The sequence below is a fragment of the Oncorhynchus nerka genome, linkage group LG27 (assembly GCF_034236695.1).
Source record: "Oncorhynchus nerka isolate Pitt River linkage group LG27, Oner_Uvic_2.0, whole genome shotgun sequence".
In the NCBI taxonomy this organism is placed as follows: domain Eukaryota; kingdom Metazoa; phylum Chordata; class Actinopteri; order Salmoniformes; family Salmonidae; genus Oncorhynchus; species Oncorhynchus nerka.
In genome coordinates, this window is record NC_088422.1 from 93,871,466 (window position 1) to 93,893,571 (window position 22,106).

At 47.5% G+C, this 22,106-nt stretch overlaps 1 protein-coding gene across 8 annotated transcripts in view; it reads right to left on the reverse strand.

The window, feature by feature from the left end:
* LOC115127919 (transducin-like enhancer protein 3-B) overlaps window positions 1–12,545 on the reverse strand; it is a 57,617-nt gene extending 45,072 nt beyond the window's left edge. For 6 of the 8 annotated variants that reach the window (XM_065012360.1, XM_065012357.1, XM_065012358.1 and 3 more), the window contains exons 1-5: window positions 12,086–12,444; window positions 11,206–11,410; window positions 8,899–8,999; window positions 8,557–8,620; window positions 6,733–6,777 (exon numbers count right to left, since the gene is read on the reverse strand). In XM_065012360.1, coding sequence (XP_064868432.1) covers window positions 6,733–6,777; window positions 8,557–8,620; window positions 8,899–8,999; window positions 11,206–11,229 — 234 coding nt within the window. In that variant the 5' untranslated portion in view covers window positions 11,230–11,410; window positions 12,086–12,444. Of the gene's footprint in view, window positions 1–6,732; window positions 6,778–8,556; window positions 8,621–8,898; window positions 9,000–11,205; window positions 11,411–12,045; window positions 12,445–12,481 lie in introns of those variants that run through there. The other 2 variants (XM_065012355.1, XM_065012354.1) reach the window with 2 other exon arrangements.
* Window positions 12,546–22,106: the final 9,561 nt, after the last annotated feature.

Here is a 22,106-nt window from a genome sequence, read left to right on the forward strand (position 1 = left end):
CCCCTCATTGTTCATGTGCAGCAGATCCCTCCTCCCGGCCCCTCATTGTTCATGTGCAGCAGATCCCTCCTCCCGGCCCCTCATTGTTCATGTGCAGCAGATCCCTCCTCCCGGCCCCTCATTGTTCATGTGCAGCAGATCCCTCCTCCCGGCCCCTCATTGTTCATGTGCAGCAGATCACTCCTCCCGGCCCCTCATTGTTCATGTGCAGCAGATCCCTCCTCCCGGCCCCTCATTGTTCATGTGCAGCAGATCCCTCCTCCCGGCCCCTCATTGTTCATGTGCAGCAGATCCCTCCTCCCGGCCCCTCCTCCCGGCCCCTCATTGTTCATGTGCAGCAGATCCCTCCTCCCGGCCCCTCATTGTTCATGTGCAGCAGATCCCTCCTCCCGGCCCCTCATTGTTCATGTGCAGCAGATCCCTCCTCCCGGCCCCTCATTGTTCATGTGCAGCAGATCCCTCCTCCCGGCCCCTCATTGTTCATGTGCAGCAGATCCCTCCTCCCGGCCCCTCATTGTTCATGTGCAGCAGATCCCTCCTCCTGGCCCCTCATTGTTCATGTGCAGCAGATCGGGGTATAACAGTTTATTGATGTATGAATTTACCTGCCTGTTGATTGGCTGGGAGCTAGGCCAGGGGCCACTCCTAATAGGCAGGGACACACTACTGAGACCTGACAGACAGATGCTACTGGAACCTGACACACACACACCCAGGAGGGAGGGCTAACTCACAATCCTCCATCCTGTAACAAGGAGCATAGAAAACTGTTGCTATTTTTCTACAAATCACTAAGTTCATTAGGGGCCTGGAGAACAGAGACACACAATATTTCCTTCAATTATCCCTGCAACCAGATACTAGTCCATTCCACTGGATCAGCATTCTGACTGACACATAACACCCAGTGGGGTGGTTGTGTAACACAAAACGGCTTCAACGAGACCTTCATCGTCTTGTGGGACTGTAGCAGCAGATCTAGGCTGACCAGAATGATGAAGCACGTTTCACAGACACTAGTAACCTCCATCCATGTGTGTGTTCTCCCAGGCCGTTTGTTTTGGCTCAAAGACAAGTCGACTATCATCACCTTGGCAAACAATTCCTAGAATCCTGTGGAAATAATTCATTTGAACAAGCTCTCTCTCTCTCACACACACACCTCTCCCTCCCACTCAGGCCACAAACAGGACTTCCCTAAATAAAGCTCCCTCTCTGTGAAGCCTCGTTATCGACAAGCAGGGGAGGAATTGAGCAAACACACAGTGGAAAAACAGAGCGCCTGAGGAAGAAAGCCCAGGTTTTCAATCAGAGCAACAGAGAGAGGAAGAAAATATGAGAGAGAGAGAAAATATGAGAGAGAAACTAAGCAGCGAATAAGATGGAGTACCCTCTGAACTCCTCATACTGACACACAGAGCTCAGAGGGCCTCGTTGCCGTGGCAGCCTAATGAGCTGCGCTAATTAAAATCACTTATTGACAGCGAAGCGAGGATGATTATCTCCGCCCCGCACCACCCTTGACACCCCACGCCGCCGCATCATCATAAGAACTCTGTCAAAACAAACCCCCCCCCCCCCCCCCCATAGAGCCCTGCGCTGCCGACCCACCCGGGGCACCGCCGGGATGTGTTGGACTAGAAGTATGTTTATATTATGTACATGCAGCTTTGTATATACGCATATCCATGTGTGTTTGAAGGGAACGCGCACACACACGCTCCAGCCATGTTCCCTCCACTACCAAGTAAATCCTACTCAGAGCAGGGGGAATAATATGCTGCCTGCATCCAATAACACAGGCCAACACTCCTCTCCCCTCCCTTCACCACTAGCAACCTGGATAAGAGAGAGATGCTCACTGTTTACACCTCCTCTCCCCTCCCTTCACCACTAGTAACCTGGATAAGAGGAGAGATGCTCACTGTTTACACCTCCTCTCCCCTCCCTTCACCACTAGCAACCTGGATAAGAGGAGAGATGCTCACTGTTTACACCTCTCCCCTCACCACTAGCAACCTGGATAAGAGGAGAGATGCTCACTGTTTACACCTCCTCTCCCCTCCCTTCACCACTAGCAACCTGGATAAGAGGAGAGATGCTCACTGTTTACACCTCTCCCCTCCCTTCACCACTAGCAACCTGGATAAGAGGAGAGATGCTCACTGTTTACACCTCCTCTCCCCTCCCTTCACCACTAGTAACCTGGATAAGAGGAGAGATGCTCACTGTTTACGCCTCCTCTCCTCTCCCTTCACCACTAGTAACCTGGATAAGAGGAGAGATGCTCACTGTTTACACCTCCTCTCCCCTCCCTTCACCACTAGCAACCTGGATAAGAGGAGAGAGATGCTCACTGTTTACGCCTCCTCTCCTCTCCCTTCACCACTAGTAACCTGGATAAGAGAGATGCTCACTGTTTACACCTCCTCTCCCCTCCCTTCACCACTAGTAACCTGGATAAGAGGAGAGATGCTCACTGTTTACACCTCCTCTCCTCTCCCTTCACCACTAGTAACCTGGATAAGAGGAGAGATGCTCACTGTTTACACCTCCTCTCCCCTCCCTTCACCACTAGTAACCTGGATAAGAGGAGAGATGCTCACTGTTTACACCTCTCCCCTCCCTTCACCACTAGTAACCTGGATAAGAGGAGAGAGATGCTCACTGTTTACACCTCCCCTCCTCTCCCTTCACCACTAGTAACCTGGATAAGAGGAGAGAGATGCTCATTGTTTACGCCAGACTGATGTCATCATAAACACTAGTGTTCAGTGGGGAGCGATGGGGAGGGGGGGTCATTCATTATTCACACCACTCACTAGACTCCATTGGTCTTATTGATGAAGAAAAGGCGAGCGAGGAAGAGGGCCAGGCCATTAACATGTTTACACAGCAGTTCACTGTTCACCACCCATCCTCTTCCCACCACCCATCCTCTTCCCACCACCCATCCTCCCTCGCTCGTCCCACCCTCCCTCACCCGTCCACCTCCCATCCTCCCTCCCTCGTCCCAACTCCTGTCAGTGATAAGAGCCTGACAGAACCTTCTGGGGGATCTAGTTCCCAGTGGGACACATTTGGCACACACACACACAAAAATATGCAGACGCACATACGCACGCACACACTTCTCATCCTGATGCCATTAACCTTGCAGGCCCGGGGGGGGTGAGTCAAAGACAGCCAGTCCCCGTCGACCAGCCCGCCTAAAGCCCAGCCCCTCCTCGACCAGCCCACCTATAGCCCACCCCCTCCTCCTCCTCGACCAGCCTGCCTGCCTAACGCCCATCCACTCCTCCGACCAGCCTGCCTAACGCCCATCCCCTCCTCCTCCTCAACCAGCCTGCCTAAAGCCCATCCCCTCCTCCTCCTCGACCAGCCTGCCTAAAGCCCATCACCTCCTCCTCCTCCTCGACCAGACTGCCTAAAGCCCATCCCCTCCTCCTCCACCAGCCTGCCTGAAGCCCATCCCCTCCTCCTCGACCAGCCTGCCTAAAGCCCATCCCCTCCTCCTCCTCCTCGACCAGCCTGCCTAAAGCCCACCCCCTCCTCCTCCTCCTCGACCAGCCTGCCTAAAGCCCACCCCCTCCTCCTCCTCCTCGACCAGCATGCCTAAAGCCCATCCCCTCCTCCTCCTCCTCAACCAGCCTGCCTGAAGCCCATCCCCTCCTCCTCCTCCTCCTCCTCGACCAGCCTGCCTAAAGCCCATCCCCCTCCTCCTCCTCGACCAGCCTGCCTGAAGCCCATCACCTCCTCGACCAGCCTGCCTAAAGCCCATCCCCTCCTCGACCAGCCTGCCTAAAGCCCATCCCCTCCTCGACCAGCCTGCCTAAAGCCCATCCCCTCCTCGACCAGCCTGCCTAAAACCCATCCCCTCCTCGACCAGCCTGCCTGAAGCCCATCACCTCCTCCTCGGCCAGCCTGCCTAAAGCCCATCCCCTCCTCCTCCTCGACCAGCCTGCCTAAAGCCCATCCCCTCCTCCTCGACCAGCCTGCCTGAAGCCCATCACCTCCTCCTCCTCCTCCTCCTCGACCAGACTGCCTAAAGCCCATCCCCTCCTCCTCCACCAGCCTGCCTGAAGCCCATCCCCTCCTCCTCGACCAGCCTGCCTAAAGCCCATCCCCTCCTCCTCCTCCTCGACCAGCCTGCCTAAAGCCCACCCCCTCCTCCTCCTCCTCGACCAGCCTGCCTAAAGCCCACCCCCCTCCTCCTCCTCCTCGACCAGCATGCCTAAAGCCCATCCCCTCCTCCTCCTCCTCAACCAGCCTGCCTGAAGCCCATCCCCTCCTCCTCCTCCTCCTCGACCAGCCTGCCTAAAGCCCATCCCCTCCTCCTCCTCGACCAGCCTGCCTGAAGCCCATCACCTCCTCGACCAGCCTGCCTAAAGCCCATCCCCTCCTCGACCAGCCTGCCTAAAGCCCATCCCCTCCTCGACCAGCCTGCCTAAAGCCCATCCCCTCATCGACCAGCCTGCCTAAAACCCATCCCCTCCTCGACCAGCCTGCCTGAAGCCCATCACCTCCTCCTCGGCCAGCCTGCCTAAAGTCCATGTTCATACATCATATTACAGTGCTAATGACACACAGACACAGCCCATCTCTCACTTCACATCACACTGAGAAGGGGGTGGGGGGGTAAAGAGGAGGAAAATAAACAAGGAAAGAGCGAGAAGCCAGGAAAGACAGAAGAGAGATGAAAGGAACCAGAGGGAGACTAGAGAAGACCGTGATAGATGCCACAAATCACCTCGCCACTAAAAAGCCCGCTTCACGGCCCGGTGGATATTGACAGACTGTTTGACTGAGCAGCGTTCCCCCTTCCGCTCTCTAAGGCGGCCATTTTGTCTGTTTCTCCAGTAGTGAGGCAGGTCTAATGTCTCCTCCACTCACAGCCAGGCTGAGGCTGAGGGAGCCCTCTGGTTGGCTTCTCCTGCTGATTAATACTTTCTGCTGAGAGGCAGCGGACCTAATGAGGTTTTAGACTGGCTGGCTCTGCATGCTGCCTTTAGTTGAGTCAGACTCGTCACTGGGAGAAACACACACACACACTCAGTCCTCGCCAGACTTCACTTTAATCTTATCAAAGCAGCCCCATCAGGCCGCCTGCCCCGCTCGCTGTTTAGCCCGTCAGCGTTTTCACAGACAGGAAGGGAGTCGGTGTGTGTGTGTTACTTTGAGGAGTGTTTATGACTGAGGGCATAGACTAAGGTCTCGTATGTGTGTGTGTGTGTGTTTCTCAGGAGGCAATGAGAACGTGAGGTGTGTGTCTGTGCCTGTGTGACTGAGAAGCATTTAAAGCATTTAAGACTGAGGGCATCGACTAAGGTTGTGTGTCTGTGTCATTGAACAATCATAGCACTTGCTTTCCAATCCCCTACAAACAGACACCACAATGTGTCAGACATAATGAGTACGTTACATGCACACAGTGTGATTATTTGTGAATAATCAGATTAATATAATAGTTTGATTAAAACATTTACATTATTTGCAAGAAAAACAAATTTCCCTAATAATAATAGTCCTGTTTCCATGGACACATCTGAAATCAGGCTACCCGGTGGCACTCTGATAAATGCTGAAAATCACCAATCAAAATAAACGTTCTACCACAGCGACCATGTTATTTTTGGGAAGCAGATTTGATGCTCAGTTCGGACATATAAAGTTTGTAAGGGAAAACTATTTCTAAGAGACATGCATTCAGTTGTTCAGAACCAGCACAGGCACAGATCAAATACACCACTGGAACAAGAGGGAGGCTCTCGGCTGGTGCCAGCACAGGCACAGATCAAATACACCACTGGAACAAGAGGGAGGCTCTCGGCTGGTGCCAGCACAGGCACAGATCAAATACACCACTGGAACAAGAGGGAGGCTCTCGGCTGGTGCCAGCACAGGCACAGATCAAATACACAACTGGAACAAGAGGGAGGCTCTCGGCTGGTGCCAGCACAGGCACAGATCAAATACACCACTGGAACAAGAGGGAGGCTCTCGGCTGGTGCCAGCACAGGCACAGATCAAATACACCACTGGAACAAGAGGGAGGCTCTCGGCTGGTGCCAGCACAGGCACAGATCAAATACACCACTGGAACACCGGTGTTCACATGTCCTAATAATTGCTCAGAAAAGCAGGTGCCTACTGCCATAATCAGTTTAATATCACATTATTATTGTGCATGTAAACATACTCAATGACTCACAAGCTGATGTCACCATCTTCCTTCACTTAACTGACAGACACCGGGACCGATAGAAGCCCCATACGCTGGACGGATAGAGAGCCCATACGCTGGACGGATAGAGGCCCCATACGCTGGACCGATAGAGAACCCATACGTTGAACCGATAGAGAACCCATACGCTGGACCGATAGAGAACCCATACGTTGAACTGATAGAGAACCCATACGCTGGACGGATAGAGAACCCATATGTTGAACTGATAGAGAACCCATACGTTGAACTGATAGAGAACCCATACGCTGGACGGATAGAGAACCCATACGTTGAACTGATAGAGAACCCATACGCTGGACGGATAGAGAAACCATACGTTGAACTGATAGAGAACCCATACGTTGAACTGATAGAGAACCCATACGTTGAACTGATAGAGAACCCATACGTTGAACTGATAGAGAACCCATACGCTGGACGGATAGAGAGCCCATATACTAACAACCACTCTTTCAAAGTAGACAGATGAGGATAATGCTACATACCTGTTTGTGCATCTCAATGTTCAGCCCATAGGACATCTCATAGTACTGGAAAAGACAAGAGTGACACAATGAAACATTCACATCCCATTCATTTACTAGTTAGAATATATATTTTTTTAAAGGAATATAGTGGACAAGTGAAAACAAGCTGAGTGTTCCATGGGAAGCAGCCTGCATGTCAGAATGCTGGACTCCTGAGCGGCTAAAGGGAGAGAACTAGCTGTCGTAGCCCTTTACTGATTAACACTTGAAATCCCCCACCCAGGCCGGCTCAAAGGCTGTAGTGATCTGTCTACTTCTCCCTCTATTTCTATCCTTTTCTTTGTTCTTCGAGCTCTTTTTGGGAGTCTAGGTGAACCATGTCTGAGTGGATAGGGTACATGCTAAGCTACAGGACTCCAATCCACTTCTTTTGAGCACAGTCCGATTTTAAAATGCTACGTTGCTAACTCAATCAGTCTGGCGAAATACGAGTCTTTCAAAACAAATAGATTGTTGTCAATCGTAGATTAGACATCCATAGCGATACTCACTATCAGGGCGTGAACTGGCGGCTGCCAGATGAGGCCTAGTTAGTCCATCCTGTTTATCTAACAACCCCCCTCTCACACACTACCACTAAACCGGGGCATGCATTTCCTCAGAATAAAAAAATAATGTTTAACTAAAGTACCAGTGCGTTTGGTTAAAGTCAATCCTGGCGTGTACAAATAAGATAAGAGGAGTTTATATGCACGGGGCCTCAGCTCAGAGTTTGGCCTCTGTTACATCATGTCTAGGGACTGACTGGTTATTTTCCATTCATTCACCAGCCCTTTTTGTGTTACCCAGAACCTCAGCTAGGCTCTTTGAGTTGGATCAATGTTGTAGCTTGACAGTAAATACAAATAACTTTGTACCATCTACACTTACAATTTCTATTTGATCATGGGGGGCTTTGAAAATGATTTGTTTTTATTTTTTAAAAGGGAACATTTGAACGTGGATCAGTTGGAGCTGTTGTTTTGGAGTTAAGTCACATTCTAAAATGGCAACAATGTAAAGGTTAATACTGCTATTTGTGTTTTTTTAATGGCAATACTTCACTTGACTATGTCCTCTACTTGATGAGGTCATTCAGCCACAGGCCACAGTATTGTCTGCAAGTCATCCCGGATAAGAGGCCACCGCTAAACAGCTAGGCTAAAATATAACATGTCATACTCCACCGTGACTAACTAGTTGTCTACCTGGCCAGGGGGTCCCTTCCATCCCCCTCCCCAAACTCTCTCCATCCTTAATGAGAGCCCTGGGTGTCTTAGAAGGCCCTGGATGTGTCAGGAAGGCCCTGGGTATGTGAAGGCCCATAGGCCATAGCTCACCCTGGGAGAACACTGCCCTAAATAATCAGCTTCACACACAAAGCCAGCAGGCCAGTCATTAACCCTTAGGGGGGCAGAGGCATAAAAGAGGCCATGGAGCCATTATGACCCCCCCATCATCACAAAGCCTCGTCCGTCACGCCCTGTTATCAACGGCCGGACATTTGACCTCTGGTGGAGATTCACAACAACCCCCACCCACTCCTTCTCTATAGGTGCACACACACACTTCCTCCAATCACAGGAGGCCCCAATGTCCCTTTCTGGACAATCACCACACAGGGATGATCATGAGTCAACAATCTCAAATGCACCCAAAAATGTAACTCAAATTGCCTCTGCAAACAAACACGGTTGCTACCGTTTCATCTGAGGGAAAATAAGAACACATCTTACTAACCATCACATGCAGGGTTTTAGTTCCAGGAAGTGATTGTACTTGTATGTAGTGTGATATTCTTACCATGACATAGTGACGCTGCATCTCTGTCTTCTCATTGGCCAGTTTGTCGTACTCCACTTTGAGACTGAAAGAGGAGAAATATGGTCCATTATTATGAACCAATATTTATGCTTTATTACATAATTAATACATGTTAGTCCATTTCACAGAAATATTTGGTTAGAAACACAATACACCATAATCACTCAATATAGTTGTACCATGTGAAAAATCTAAATTCTACATACCCAATATCAACTTGATATTACCAGTGTTAGCAGACATCTCTAACTAGATTGATCATGAGTAGCCTAGCCTGGTTCTTTCAGCTGAAGTACATCCTCTAAAAATGGATGTCATTACCTGTGGTACTGGGCCTGCAGGAACTGAAACTCGTCTTTGATCCTGTCGCAGGACTCGGCCACGGTGAACTTGAAGCCAGGCTGCCCTGGTTGGTGTGGTGCCTAGAGAAAAGCAGTGTTGATATCAATAACCCCAATGAAGTGGGAGTGCAGCCACACCTATTACATAGATCTCAGCCCATTTCTATAACATAACAGACTACAACGCATAACGCCTAGATCTCAACCCATTTCTATAACATAACAGACTACAACACATCACGCCTAGATCTCAGCCCATTTCTATAACATAACAGACTATAACATTTACATTTAAGTCATTTAGCAGACGCTCTTATCCAGAGCGACTTACAATAACACATCATGCCTAGATCTCAGCCCATTTCTATAACATAACAGGCTACAACACATCACGCCTAGATCTCAGCCCATTTCTATAACATAACAGACTATAACACATCACGCCTAGATCTCAGCCCATTTCTATAACATAACAGGCTAGAACACATCACGCCTAGATCTCAGCCCATTTCTATAACATAACAGGCTACAACACATCACGCCTAGATCTCAGCCCATTTCTATAACATAACAGGCTAGAACACATCACGCCTAGATCTCAGCCCATTTCTATAACAGGCTAGAACACATCACGCCTAGATCTCAGCCCATTTCTATAACATAACAGACTACAACACATCACGCCTAGATCTCAGCCCATTTCTATAACATAACAGGCTACAACACATAACGCCTAGATCTCAGCCCATTTCTATAACATAACAGGCTAGAACACATAACGCCTAGATCTCAGCCCATTTCTATAACATAACAGACTAGAACACATCACGCCTAGATCTCAGCCCATTTCTATAACATAACAGGCTACAACACATAACGCCTAGATCTCAGCCCATTTCTATAACATAACAGGCTACAACACATCACGCCTAGATCTCAGCCCATTTCTATAACATAACAGGCTACAACACATCACGCCTAGATCTCAGCCCATTTCTATAACAGACCCATTCAGCCTTTCTATAACATAACAGACTACAACACATCACGCCTAGATCTCAGCCCATTTCTATAACATAACAGACTACAACACATAACGCCTAGATCTCAGCCCATTTCTATAACATAACAGACTACAACACATAACGCCTAGATCTCAGCCCATTTCTATAACATAACAGACTACAACACATAACGCCTAGATCTCAGCCCATTTCTATAACATAACAGACCATTTCTATAACATAACAGACTACAACACATAACGCCTAGATCTCAGCCCATTTCTATAACATAACAGACTACAACACATAACGCCTAGATCTCAGCCCATTTCTATAACATAACAGGCTACAACACATCACGCCTAGATCTCAGCCCATTTCTATAACATAACAGGCTACAACACATCACGCCTAGATCTCAGCCCATTTCTATAACATAACAGACAATAACACATCACGCCTAGATCTCAGCCCATTTCTATAACATAACAGACTACAACACATCACGCCTAGATCTCAGCCCATTTCTATAACAGGCTACAACACATAACGCCTAGATCTCAGCCCATTTCTATAACATACGTCTATTTATAATCAATAGCAACAGAAAGATGGCAAAATAGTATCATCATCCTTCATCGTGCTTTCTTAGCCTCCCTCTCCTATAGGCCTCTCTTCCGTGTCAAATGAGTTTTGCTGCTGCTGAATGGTGGTTTGTCAGTGTGGTACCCAAACGTTCCCTTGAGCCCTGCCTGGTGGCCGCTTTTATAATGGTGGGAAGAACCACTATCACTCAAGAGTGCGATGACAGAGGCGGGTCAGTGCGCCCGTCCTCAAAGAGCACGGGAAGGGGGGTGAGCGGAGAGAGAGAGGGAGGGGAAATCACAACCTGATTTGTGAGGAATTCAATGCATGCCAATGATGCCGTGCAGTAAGCTCGATAATTACAGCATATCCGCTACTGCTTCAATGCAGCAGTTTGGAGGAATTTATAGGGTAAAAAAAATATCCGATCTGAAAATATTTTTTTCCCCTCTTACATATTGGCAGTCTTTCGTTATTAAAACTGCTCATAAGAATATTATACGTGAATCGATTGTTTATTTGCAGTTTCCTGTCGAAACGTGTTGTCGAGCGCCATAAACAGAGGGACTAGGCTACTCGACGTGCAGACCATAAATAGTAAGGTGCAGATCACGAGCTCGTGTCTGACAAGCTAATTATTTTGAAGGCGGTACATTTGCATGAATTCGCATAGTAATCTCAAGAGCTGGGATACTTACCGGATGCCGGCCCTGTGGATACATCTTGAATGTATCCTTTTTTGAGGGAAATCGGGGGATACTTCAGTAATCCGAGTAGATGTGCGATAGTCCGCCACCCCTCCCTGTGCGCACAAGCGGTCGGACAATGCCAATCCTCCGCGGCGGCGAACACACTTCCACCCTCCGAGCTCTCGATCTTTATTGTTGATTTTAAGCCCCTTTCCTTTCAACATCACAAACATACATAACAAAAAAGCAGAACAGAATGGATATTAGCTAAATGAACGGAGTATGCAATCGGAACACGCACATAGCTTCAAAATATGCTCGTGACGACAGCAAGGAAATACTTGCTGAATTTAGTCAATGGCATATGCAGATTATAGCCTCTATAATTTAACTCACTATCATCGCCTGGTCCGTCTCTCAAAAATACATGTCATAATAAGCCGCTATTCTCGATTTGCAAATATTTATCCGACATGTTAGGAAATTGTGATATCTAAATGGGTTTGCTTGACAGGTTTGTTGGCGTGTCAAGCCTTCACGCTAGAGTGATAATAGGCTACACTAGCAGACGAAAAAAACTACAATAGGCGCGTAGCACGGGTAACAATTTATCCAAAACCAAAAAGACCAGCCTCGCTACAATCAAAGTTGATACATTGTATCGTGTTTATATATTATCTGCATTCGCAACAAATGTAACAATTTGCTGTTCGCCGAGCTGCAGTGTTCGAGCGCAACTGGAAAACAGAATATACGACAAAGCGGGCTGCGGGATTATGACATTCAGTCCACCAAGCTTGGTTATAAAACACACTGCTGTTTTCAAAGTAGCCCAGCCATGAAAGCTACCCGTCTTGTTAGCAGGCTCTTCTCGGGTCTTCTTCTTTACCTTTGTCTCGATTGATTCCCCTCCCCTACGACGGCAATAATCCCTCTGTTGAACGAATTTTCACAATCCTCGGCTGGTAACCTTCCGTATGAGAATGAAAAAATGATCCAAAAGTAATCGCTGGTTACATGGAATCCTTGTCCCAGCCGAGCCTTGGAACTTCGGTGATCTCGTGGCGCCGCACGACCTGCCTCGACAATGCTTTTCAGATCCGACGTCGGAGAGCCGTCGATTACAACGAGTTGTTGACCGCATAAAACTTCCAAGAAAGCCTTTCTTGGATAAATGCAATTATTGACGAGTCTTCTAGTAAATCCAAATACAATTTTGTAAATTAAAAGAGGTTAAATCGTAGAAAAGTTGATTTGTTGTAACAATTGCTTGCATTCGATTTACCCAGTTTTTCCAACGCTTGCTGTACCACACACAGACTGTGCACTGACACGAGGACTCAACTGCCGCGAGAGGGCCTCTCACAAGCCAATCGGATTCTCCGAATGAGTTTAGCTGCATTAGCCTATCAGAGAGGGATGTCCCCACGTGGGGTAGATAGTACCCTTGTGTTCCCATTGGACTGTGATATATGACCTCATATCTTCGCCATTTTGGATCTAAACTGGTATTCAACTGACGAACTTGTAATAAACAAAGATAATTATAAATGTTTCTGCCACAAATGTCAGAATATACTGTTTGACTTTTAATCATTGATATATTAAGTCCCTCATGTGATGCAGACATGGACATGTGCAGCATGGTACACATGGTTAAATCTCATATAATGTTAGATACAATGTAAAATCCAATTTGAATGCTGAGCATGCCTGTGTTTCTGGACTAAAAAGTGTCCTGGCAATTAAGCAACTCTTTTTCTATATCAGCTAATTACTTGCCTCATTTAAACGTTTAGAATAGGCTTCACTGCAGTTTATGAAATCTGAAACTCACAAGCACATTAAATGTGCTCTGAAGAAAGTATGTGTTCTATAATTTGCTATCTTAGAAGATCCAGCCTACAAATAGCTTAATCATTTAGGACTGTAGTGTTTAATGAATGATTTGCTCCATCACGTAGTTTTGAAAGCCTTTAATTAAGAATGATTGAATTTACTAAGCATAGCCCTTGCATAAATCTAACACGAATACTAGAAATTGGGGATTAAATGTATTCATTGATCAGACTGATTTGATCGACCTACATTTTTAATAAGACCTTAACCATCAACAAGCTTTCATATCGGCAACGCTGAAAGGTACAACATGTCTGCGCCCGAGGAAGTCAGCCTATCACGTGTTGCTCGCTATACTCAGCCCCACGTGGGGCTCCCCTTCCCCGTCACTGTTCGTTATCCAATGGCTGTGCAGCTGTCGTACCTCCTCGCTTACAATTGGCCAGAGGCAGCAAAGGCTGTCAGTCAGGATCCCATGCTGTCAATCAATACCACGCGGGGCTCAGCGCTGACAAATGCCTGTGCTTCTCTCCCTCCTGCCTGCAAATAGTCCCTGGAATGGCTGCTTAATTAGCTTCGAATGGCTTTTCCTTCCAGCTCAAACAATCTGTCACTACCATGTGGTAAAAAGAGCCTTGCATAAAACAAAAGAGGGTGGGGGGGTGGAGTTAGTAGGGGCTAAATATCAGTTTGATTCCCCCCTCCTCCACCGAATACATTTGTATTACCGCAAAACAAAGCTTTTACCTCGCTCTAACATTGGCTCATTGCAGCCAACAGTTTCTGTCTTCATTGGGGTTTGTTTTTTTCCTCCGTAGAACAAAAATGTGAGATTATATGCATTTTTAATCCTTTGTTTTTGGAAAACTAGCCTATAAGCAAGCAGGATGAGGTCGTGATAGTGTTCTTCATGGCCGTATAGAAAAGTAAATATAGGGTATATGCATGTTTGCTAAATAAAGGTAATGATTTATTACCAAAGTCGACATCATGTCTGTGAACCTAATTATTGCTCCTGTTTACTCAACATCACTAAATTATTCATCGCGCGAGAGAGTAGTGCGAATTATGCTAGAAGTCAAATATGGAATGGGCCTATATTTTTCATCACTAAAACTACCTAGTTTTATACATGGTTAACAAACTAATATTTCATTCGGACTTTTCCACTATGTGACAAATCCATCTTTTTTTTTTTACCACAACATCTGTGCAGACCTGAAAGCAGAAAGAAATAAACACGGTATACATTTTAAAGTGTAAGCTATGTGTAAATTATAAATTAACGGCATTTGCTTCAGATGAACCTTCAAACGCCTGAAGATATCACCACTTTAATTGGATGCCTCTCAGATGTTTAGCTCAGGGAGGCTAGCAGGGTCATTCACTCAAAGGATGGAGAAAATGACCACTCCTCATTGGCTACCTCATTGTAAACTTTGGACTGGCCCACGTGGGCTAGTTGAGGGCTGGAATAAAGACTCTGGGCTGAGGTCGAATGCATAATAAAAGGCCCCAAATAGTACAACTGGGCCAAAGGGCTGCTAGTCTACCAATTTGACTAAAGTATGGGAAAGAAACTATGTACATAACCCAGATCAGTTTCCATTAAAACAAAAAGCATTACCTGGCCATAAGTGAGCTGTGGTTGGAGTTCAAAACATGGAGAAGACCTGAAAGTCTTGATCACACACACACACACACACACACACACACACACACACACACACACACACACACACACACACACACACACACACACACACACACACACACACACACACACACACACACACACACACACACACACACACACACATGGTACATGGTGGACCTTGCATTCTAATATCACACACAGAGACCCACTTTTCCCTCATCCTCAATAAAGAGTGGCCTGAATTAGGAGGCAACAAAGGCCAGGGTCTTCACCTCTGGGAGAAGAGTCCCTCCACCCTCGCAGACCTCTGCACTGTTTATTTACACTGGAACCATGGACGCTGTGAAACTCCCACCCCGGGGCTCTACACACACTGGGGCTATTTGCAGAGGTGGTTTTAATTCTTTGCAGAGCGATGATCGGCCTCCCTCTTTCACTCCATCTCCAGGCTTACAATCGGATTCCCACAGCCCTACCTGGCCCCCGCAAACCAGCCCCCAAATTAATAGAACAGATGTCTGTTTTCAGTGGTTTTAGTGGCCGCTAAAGACCAGAATCCCATTTGTTCTGCCTGCAGAATTACGCTCTCTACTCAAACAAACCTCCGGTGCCGAAACCACAGTCTCACGGCCAAGCCTACTGCTGGTTCCTTCCAGCCACTACTACCGTCATCTCAGAACTGATACTTCCTGAAATGAGGTCCAAAAGGTTTTTTACATTTTTTTTATTGAGACCTCAGTTGTGAAGTGCAGAATGGGCTACGTTAACTCATGGAAGATTTCTCACAATTTTTATTACGTAACCAAATGGGGACTTTGGATCCATTTTTACAAGAGCACACACAATACACTCTCACATATTCATTTAGCTAAATGCTAGCATTATGCCGTTTTAGCTAGGCTATCTCCCCCACCCAGAAGCAGGGATGGTGAGCTGGGGGTTTGATGTTTCTCGTCCATCCGTCTGCTCTCTCCTATCCAGCCAGCACTCTCCCCTTAGTGGAGCGGAAAATGAGGGCCTTATTTCCATGGCGAGTCGAGGTATTGTGGAGCACCGCTGTCTCAGGATTATTGACATGCTTTCATAGGCGGGCTCAGGCCCTGAAAGGAGACACATTCCTGGCCACAATGGGCCCAGTGTGCAGCGAGGCCGGCCTGAATAGGGCCCCGAGTGTATCAGGGTGACTCGTCAGCCAGTAATCAATGCAAACAGGATGAAAGGGTCTTATCAAAAGGGACAAATGCAGACATGAGCAGTGTCGCCAAACAACAAAAAAAGTGAGCGAGGGAGGGAGGGAGGGGAAAAAATAAAGATGGAGGCTTTTGGCAGAAGCCCCAGGCCCGCATTGGTTCGAATGCTGCTGTCGAGCGAACGAGGGGAACGGAGCCAATTACCATTCTGCAATTCTCATTCTCTGACATCAACAGCCACTTAGCCATATCTTAAAAACACAAGGAGTAGCATTATCAAAGCCCTCGCTGCCAAAAATGTTTTACAAAGGCTGTGCACTGTGCGGATTGTATCAAATCCCTATATAAAAAAACAACCTCCAGAGAGACTCTATTTGTTCATCTTTACACGGCCAGATTTCACAAACAGACGCCGTAAAAAGTGAAGCCAGTTCTTGAGGAATTTCCCTTCAGAGAATCCTATCTGGGGCTGATGGGTTTGCCTCTAATCCTGCCATGAAAGAGCCCGTCCTCTCCAAAGAAACCTGTGGCGTGTAAGCCTTTTGAAAACACAGCTGCCTATCAGGCCAATTCGTTAAGGCACTAAAGGTAAACGGGGACAAGAGGCTCCTGGAAAAACTCTGTCACAATGAGCTCTTTCCCACATCGTTAGAGGAATCAATAGCTGCCCTCGGTTCAGATGGGGCCTGCTGCTTCACGAGACACACAGAGCAAGAGAAGACTCTCAATTCTAGCTGGTATAGGGGGTCGGCTCACTCGGATGTTCATTTTTCTCTCAGCGAGCCACTTTTTCAGATTGCAATAACATTCTCCAATGAGAGGTCAAAGTGCAAAGTCTCACACGTTCAAGATTCCCAGATACAATTAACAACTTTTTTGTTTTACTAATGAATTCCTTTGTCAGTTATTTTTTATAAACTGTCAAATTGTGTAATAGAGTAGATTTGGGGCCTATCATGGGGTTTGTCACTTCAACACAATGTCATTTATATGGGGATGAGTTTTATATTCCAATAATTGTATTGGCACTGCAGAGGCTTGGGCGGCCATATTTGATTTATTTGCACGCTATTGTTTACCCCCTCCTCTGGTTTGATAGGGAAACACACAGGGCCCCGGCGCCAGGTCGTTCAATGACTTTTTAGCATAATGCAGTTGAATATGTATGCTTTCAAAAGGGTCCAGCTCTGTTGTTGCTGGTGATTAATACAGTCATTCTGGGAGTGCTGGTTGTGTGACTCCATTCACAGGCCAATGGGCGTTAGGCTCTTTAGAGCGCCGGTGTTATTTTTGGTGATTACTGTCCAAGTGGTGGGGCTTTAAAAGCAGGTCAACAAAGTGACCCTCCTGTCCTCCAGCTGGAGTGTGAAAGGGAGCTGGTGTGTGATGGTGGTGGAGCACCTCACCCACTTGCCAGGGACGATACCGGAGTGCCAACCCCTGCTATCGCCGCCGGCAACGCAGAGAGCGAGGGGGCGGGGGTACGGGTGCTGGAGAGCCGACACATTCTCACTCGACACCCACACATCCACTTTAGAATGCGGACGCTTTTGCAACGCTTGGTGCACCGTTGTTGCAAAACGTCTTTACATTGAAAGCTTCAGGCGTTCAATAGCTTTGACTTTAATTTTTATGGATCCTACTCAAAGGTATGCTAATCACGGGGTGGTTGAGCAGGACTGAGGGTGTGCTTGGGACATGTCTGTCACCACCCCCTCTCCTCTCAGCACACGGCTTGCTCTCTTTCTTTCCCTTTCTCCACCTCCTTGGCTCACCTGATCTCTTCCTGTTTTTCCAGCATGTCCCCCTGGGTCCCATCCAGCCTGGCAGGCAGTTCAATAGCCCCTGCGGTGAACGCGTAAATATCTCCACACCTGTGGAACAAGGCCTATTGTAAAGACTCCCCTCTTTCTCCCTTTCCCAATCCCCTTAAGGCACAGACACACCGGTAGCGTTTGTCGGCCGAGAGTACTTAGCACTTCTGAACAGAGTGCTGTCTGTAATTTGCAAACCGAATTCTAACTGTAGAATCTCGTGAAAATTTCAGTAGTCAGACGACCGCACCGAACAAACAGCAGACGAGTGACAGAGGAACGGCAGACCAACATTCGGTATGTTGTCCCTTACATCTGTATGATAAAGACAGATGAGGCCTCCCTCTACTGTCCTTACACCCCCCCCCCCCGTCTGTATGTGAAAGACAGGTGAGGCCTCCCTCTACTGTCCTTACACCCCCCCGTCTGTATGTGAAAGACAGATGAGGCCTCCCTCTACTGTTCTTACACCCCCCGTCTGTATGTGAAAGACAGATGAGGCCTCCCTTTACTGTCCTTACACCCCCCCCTCTGTCTTGCCTGTCATTAGAACACCCTGGTGTGAGCCAGCAGGTGTTGTCTCCCTCCCAGACGAGTCATTGTGGAGTCAAGCAATGTTGAGAAGAGCTTAACTCCACGGCCTCGGGGATCAATTAGGCCTCAATGCAGCGCAAACAGGTTATCTCACCCCCCATTTGACAGCCCCCGGTGACACGGTAGGGGGCACAGCTAAAAAGAGGAGGCAGAAGTTCCATAGACACACAAAGCCAAAGGCAGTCTATATGCTGAAGGATTGATGGAGCTAATCTGTGTGTGAGCGAGAGAGAGAGAGTGTGTAGAAACACATACCCAAACAAATACTCCCACTCAGAAACACACACATAAAATGATTATACTCACAAACACACACACAGATACACAAATGGATACATACACACGTACACACACCCTGTTGTTTACCATCCCATATTTTGGCAATCATATTATCTCTGTTTATCCAGCTTTGTCCCTAGAAAACATGACTAATACATCTGGATCGGTCAAATGGTATTAGATATTGAGTGATCTTCTCAGTATTTGGGTACAGCTTGACATATCACTGGTATCTCTGTCTCTTTCCCTGGTCTCATCTTCAGATTACTCCCTCTCTCTCCACAGGTCACCAGACTGGTGAGGTCATTACCAGGGGTTTCCAAGGGAACAAGCCCCAGCACCAATTCCCCTAAGGCCTGGGGCTAGAGAATGGAGATGTGTGAGTTTTGCAGGGGAGAGATAAAGGAGAAGGGAACTTCACCTGGGGTAAAAACAACTGGTCCGGCAGTTCACGGGTCATCAGTTAACGTCCAGACTTGCCAGGCACATGACCCCCGGCCCAACGAGAAGGCTATCATTTGTGTCGATCAATAGCGACTAATGGCCAACTATTCCATGGCGGTAATCTCAGACTGCCCAAACATCCCCAGGGAGTTGGGATCACAAATGAGGAAGATCTGTAATGCACAAGGATAATGACTGTAGCTATTGTTATCACCACTAATATCTGGTGAGGCGATCAAAGACCTAGTATTTATCATGTAGACCACCCACAAGCATAGTGCAGTACACACACACACACACACACACACACACACACACACACACACACACACACACACACACACACACACACACACACACACACACACACACACACACACACACACACACACTAGTGTTGTTGATACAGCTCAATCAGAGCAGTGCCCCACTCCCCCAGTAGCCTGTTAGTTAGAGGAAGCTTCCTCTACACCCCTTCTTCTTGTCCCATCATTGACGCCTCAAGCCCGCTGACACACACACACACACACACACACACACACACACACACACACACACACACACACACACACACACACACACACACACACACACACACACACACACACACACACACACACACACACATAGCCAACGGCCTCCAGCTCTGATAATTTCAAGCTGCCCTCTTAAAAGCAATGCTGTTGTCAGGGGTTTATTTTTGTTGTTGCATGTTGACTTCATTGAGTGCTTCCATCCTGCTATCAGGTTTTTTTCACACCCCTCCTAACTTCATGGTCCACTTATCGCTGGTCTGGAGAGCTGCACCAAGGCCCATCTCACTCTCTCTCTCTCTCTCTCTCTCTCTCTCCCTCTCTCACACATCTCTCTCTCTCTCTCTCTCTCTCTCTCTCTCTCCCTCTCTCACACATCTCTCTCCTATCTCTTCCACATGGTTGGTGCCCAGCTCAAACAGCAGACCAGCCGCCACCCTCTTAAGCCCCTCTCCTGTGTGGTGGCAGCCCACTTAGCGCATTCGACAGCAAGGCCTAATCAGAAGACAGAAGGGTCTCTACTGCGTGTGTGTGTGTGTGTCAGCGCTGCCGGAGAGTATCGTGTAGGACACTTGGACAGACCGCCACTCCAAAGTGTCGTCACTCCACAGTCCATCATGTCATAAAAGCCCAGATGAGGTTAAACACTCCTTAATTACCACTCAGAGTTGGGGTCGTCTCATCACAGGAACGGGAAGTGTGTGTGGAGTGTCTCCCTCCATGCGCCGCTGAAGGTCTTTGGCTATGCTGCCACCATGCTGATACCCGGCGCTAATGCAAGGGCGAAACGTGTTTGCACATGCTTATCAACTGGCCATGGGCCAGTTCAGCTGTTCAGCTCACAGTGGTGACCGATTAGAAGTAGGGTGGCCGAGAACTGACCCTCAATCAGTTGTTGACAACGGAGAGTTAACGGAGTGGAGTGCTGAGGCTGTCAGGATTTGATGATGTCACGGGTGGAATGCATTGGCCCCGGCAACGCTTCTCTTTAGCTCCCCCCTGGAGAGGCAGCTGATAACCCCATCCAGGGCTTAGTGGGGGTTAGTGGGGGTTACACAGTTTCATCACACGGCCCGCTGAGAGGAAACTGAAACCATGCAAACATCCAGCAGCACCACCACCAAACAAGCTCTGAGAGTCAGGGGGGATACTGTCTGTCCAGTTCCAGGGGGAGAAAAGATGTGTTCCCATACTGTAAACTGGTTTCCTTGTTCTGATCCTTGTCTCCTTTCCTTCATGATCTCAGAGATGACTGGCTCTGCATCCAGCATCCATTATTTACACTGCATCTATCTGGCTCTGCATCCAGCATCCATTATGTACACTGCATCTATCTGGCTCTGCATACAGCATCCATTATGTACACTGCATCTATCTGGCTCTGCATACACACTGCATCTATCTGGCTCTGCATCCAGCATCCATCATGTACACTGCATCTATCTGGCTCTGCATCCAGCATCCATTATGTACACTGCATCTATCTGGCTCTGCATCCAGCATCCATTATGTACACTGCATCAATCTGGCTCTGCATATACACTGCATCTATCAAGTTCCTCAATGCGGAAGACACATTTCAGTTGAAGGCATTCAATTGTACAACTGACTAGGTCTCTCCCTTTCAATTAGTGGTCTTGATGAAACGGATGGGAGACACGTAATGTAAGCTATTCTGTTTTCTGTGGGAGAATCAGGAATAGAAAGAGCAAACATGCTTGTAAGTGTCCCACCACTGGAGGGAAGCACTGAGCACCTGGTGAGACCTGCCATGTCGAGTGCTTTTTGCCACTTCTCAAATAACCCCGGCGATTTCGCCCCTGCTTTTCCCCCGCCGACCAAGTCCCCCTCTCCCAACAATGAGTAGAGGCCCAATGCAGCCATTTTTATATCGACATCAAATCATTTCTGGGTAACAATTAAGTACCATACTGTAATAGATTTCCATTAAAATGGGCAAAAGTTGTTTTTTAGGGGGAAAAAACTATTTCTCAATCAAGAATTTTGCTCAGTCTGTCTGGGAGGGGTCTGAGTGGGCAGGAGAAAACTGAAAGCTAGCTGACATTGGTCTAGCAACCAATTTACCACATGGTGATGTTCCCACCCAAACAAACCTGCTGATTAGAAGGCCTTGTGTAGATTGTATTTTCAACCAGCAACTATCAGGAAATAAAACTGATTTATGTTTTTTTTCACACTTTTACAGTGTTAGTTTCATCGGCTGTTGAAACAATATGATATAAAACACAAGAAAAATATAATTGTGACTGCACCTAATAGTTTTCTCGTCTTTCATCTTTTCGACAAAAGGTCCCCTGTTCCGCTCTGCCATCCACCTCTTTGCACTCTCAGGAGAGGCTTTTAGGAACCTCATGTATATGAGGGGGAAAGGCTGCAAGGCTTTGAATAGAAATGAGCAGAACCCTAACCTGTTGCAAAATGTATTTCTCCCATTTGCATTATTTATGCAGGAGAAATGCTTTCAGCCCCCTTTTTTTTTTTTTGAAGGTCGGCATTATGTTAACAAGAGGAGAATTCACTGACGATGCGCGCTTCGCAC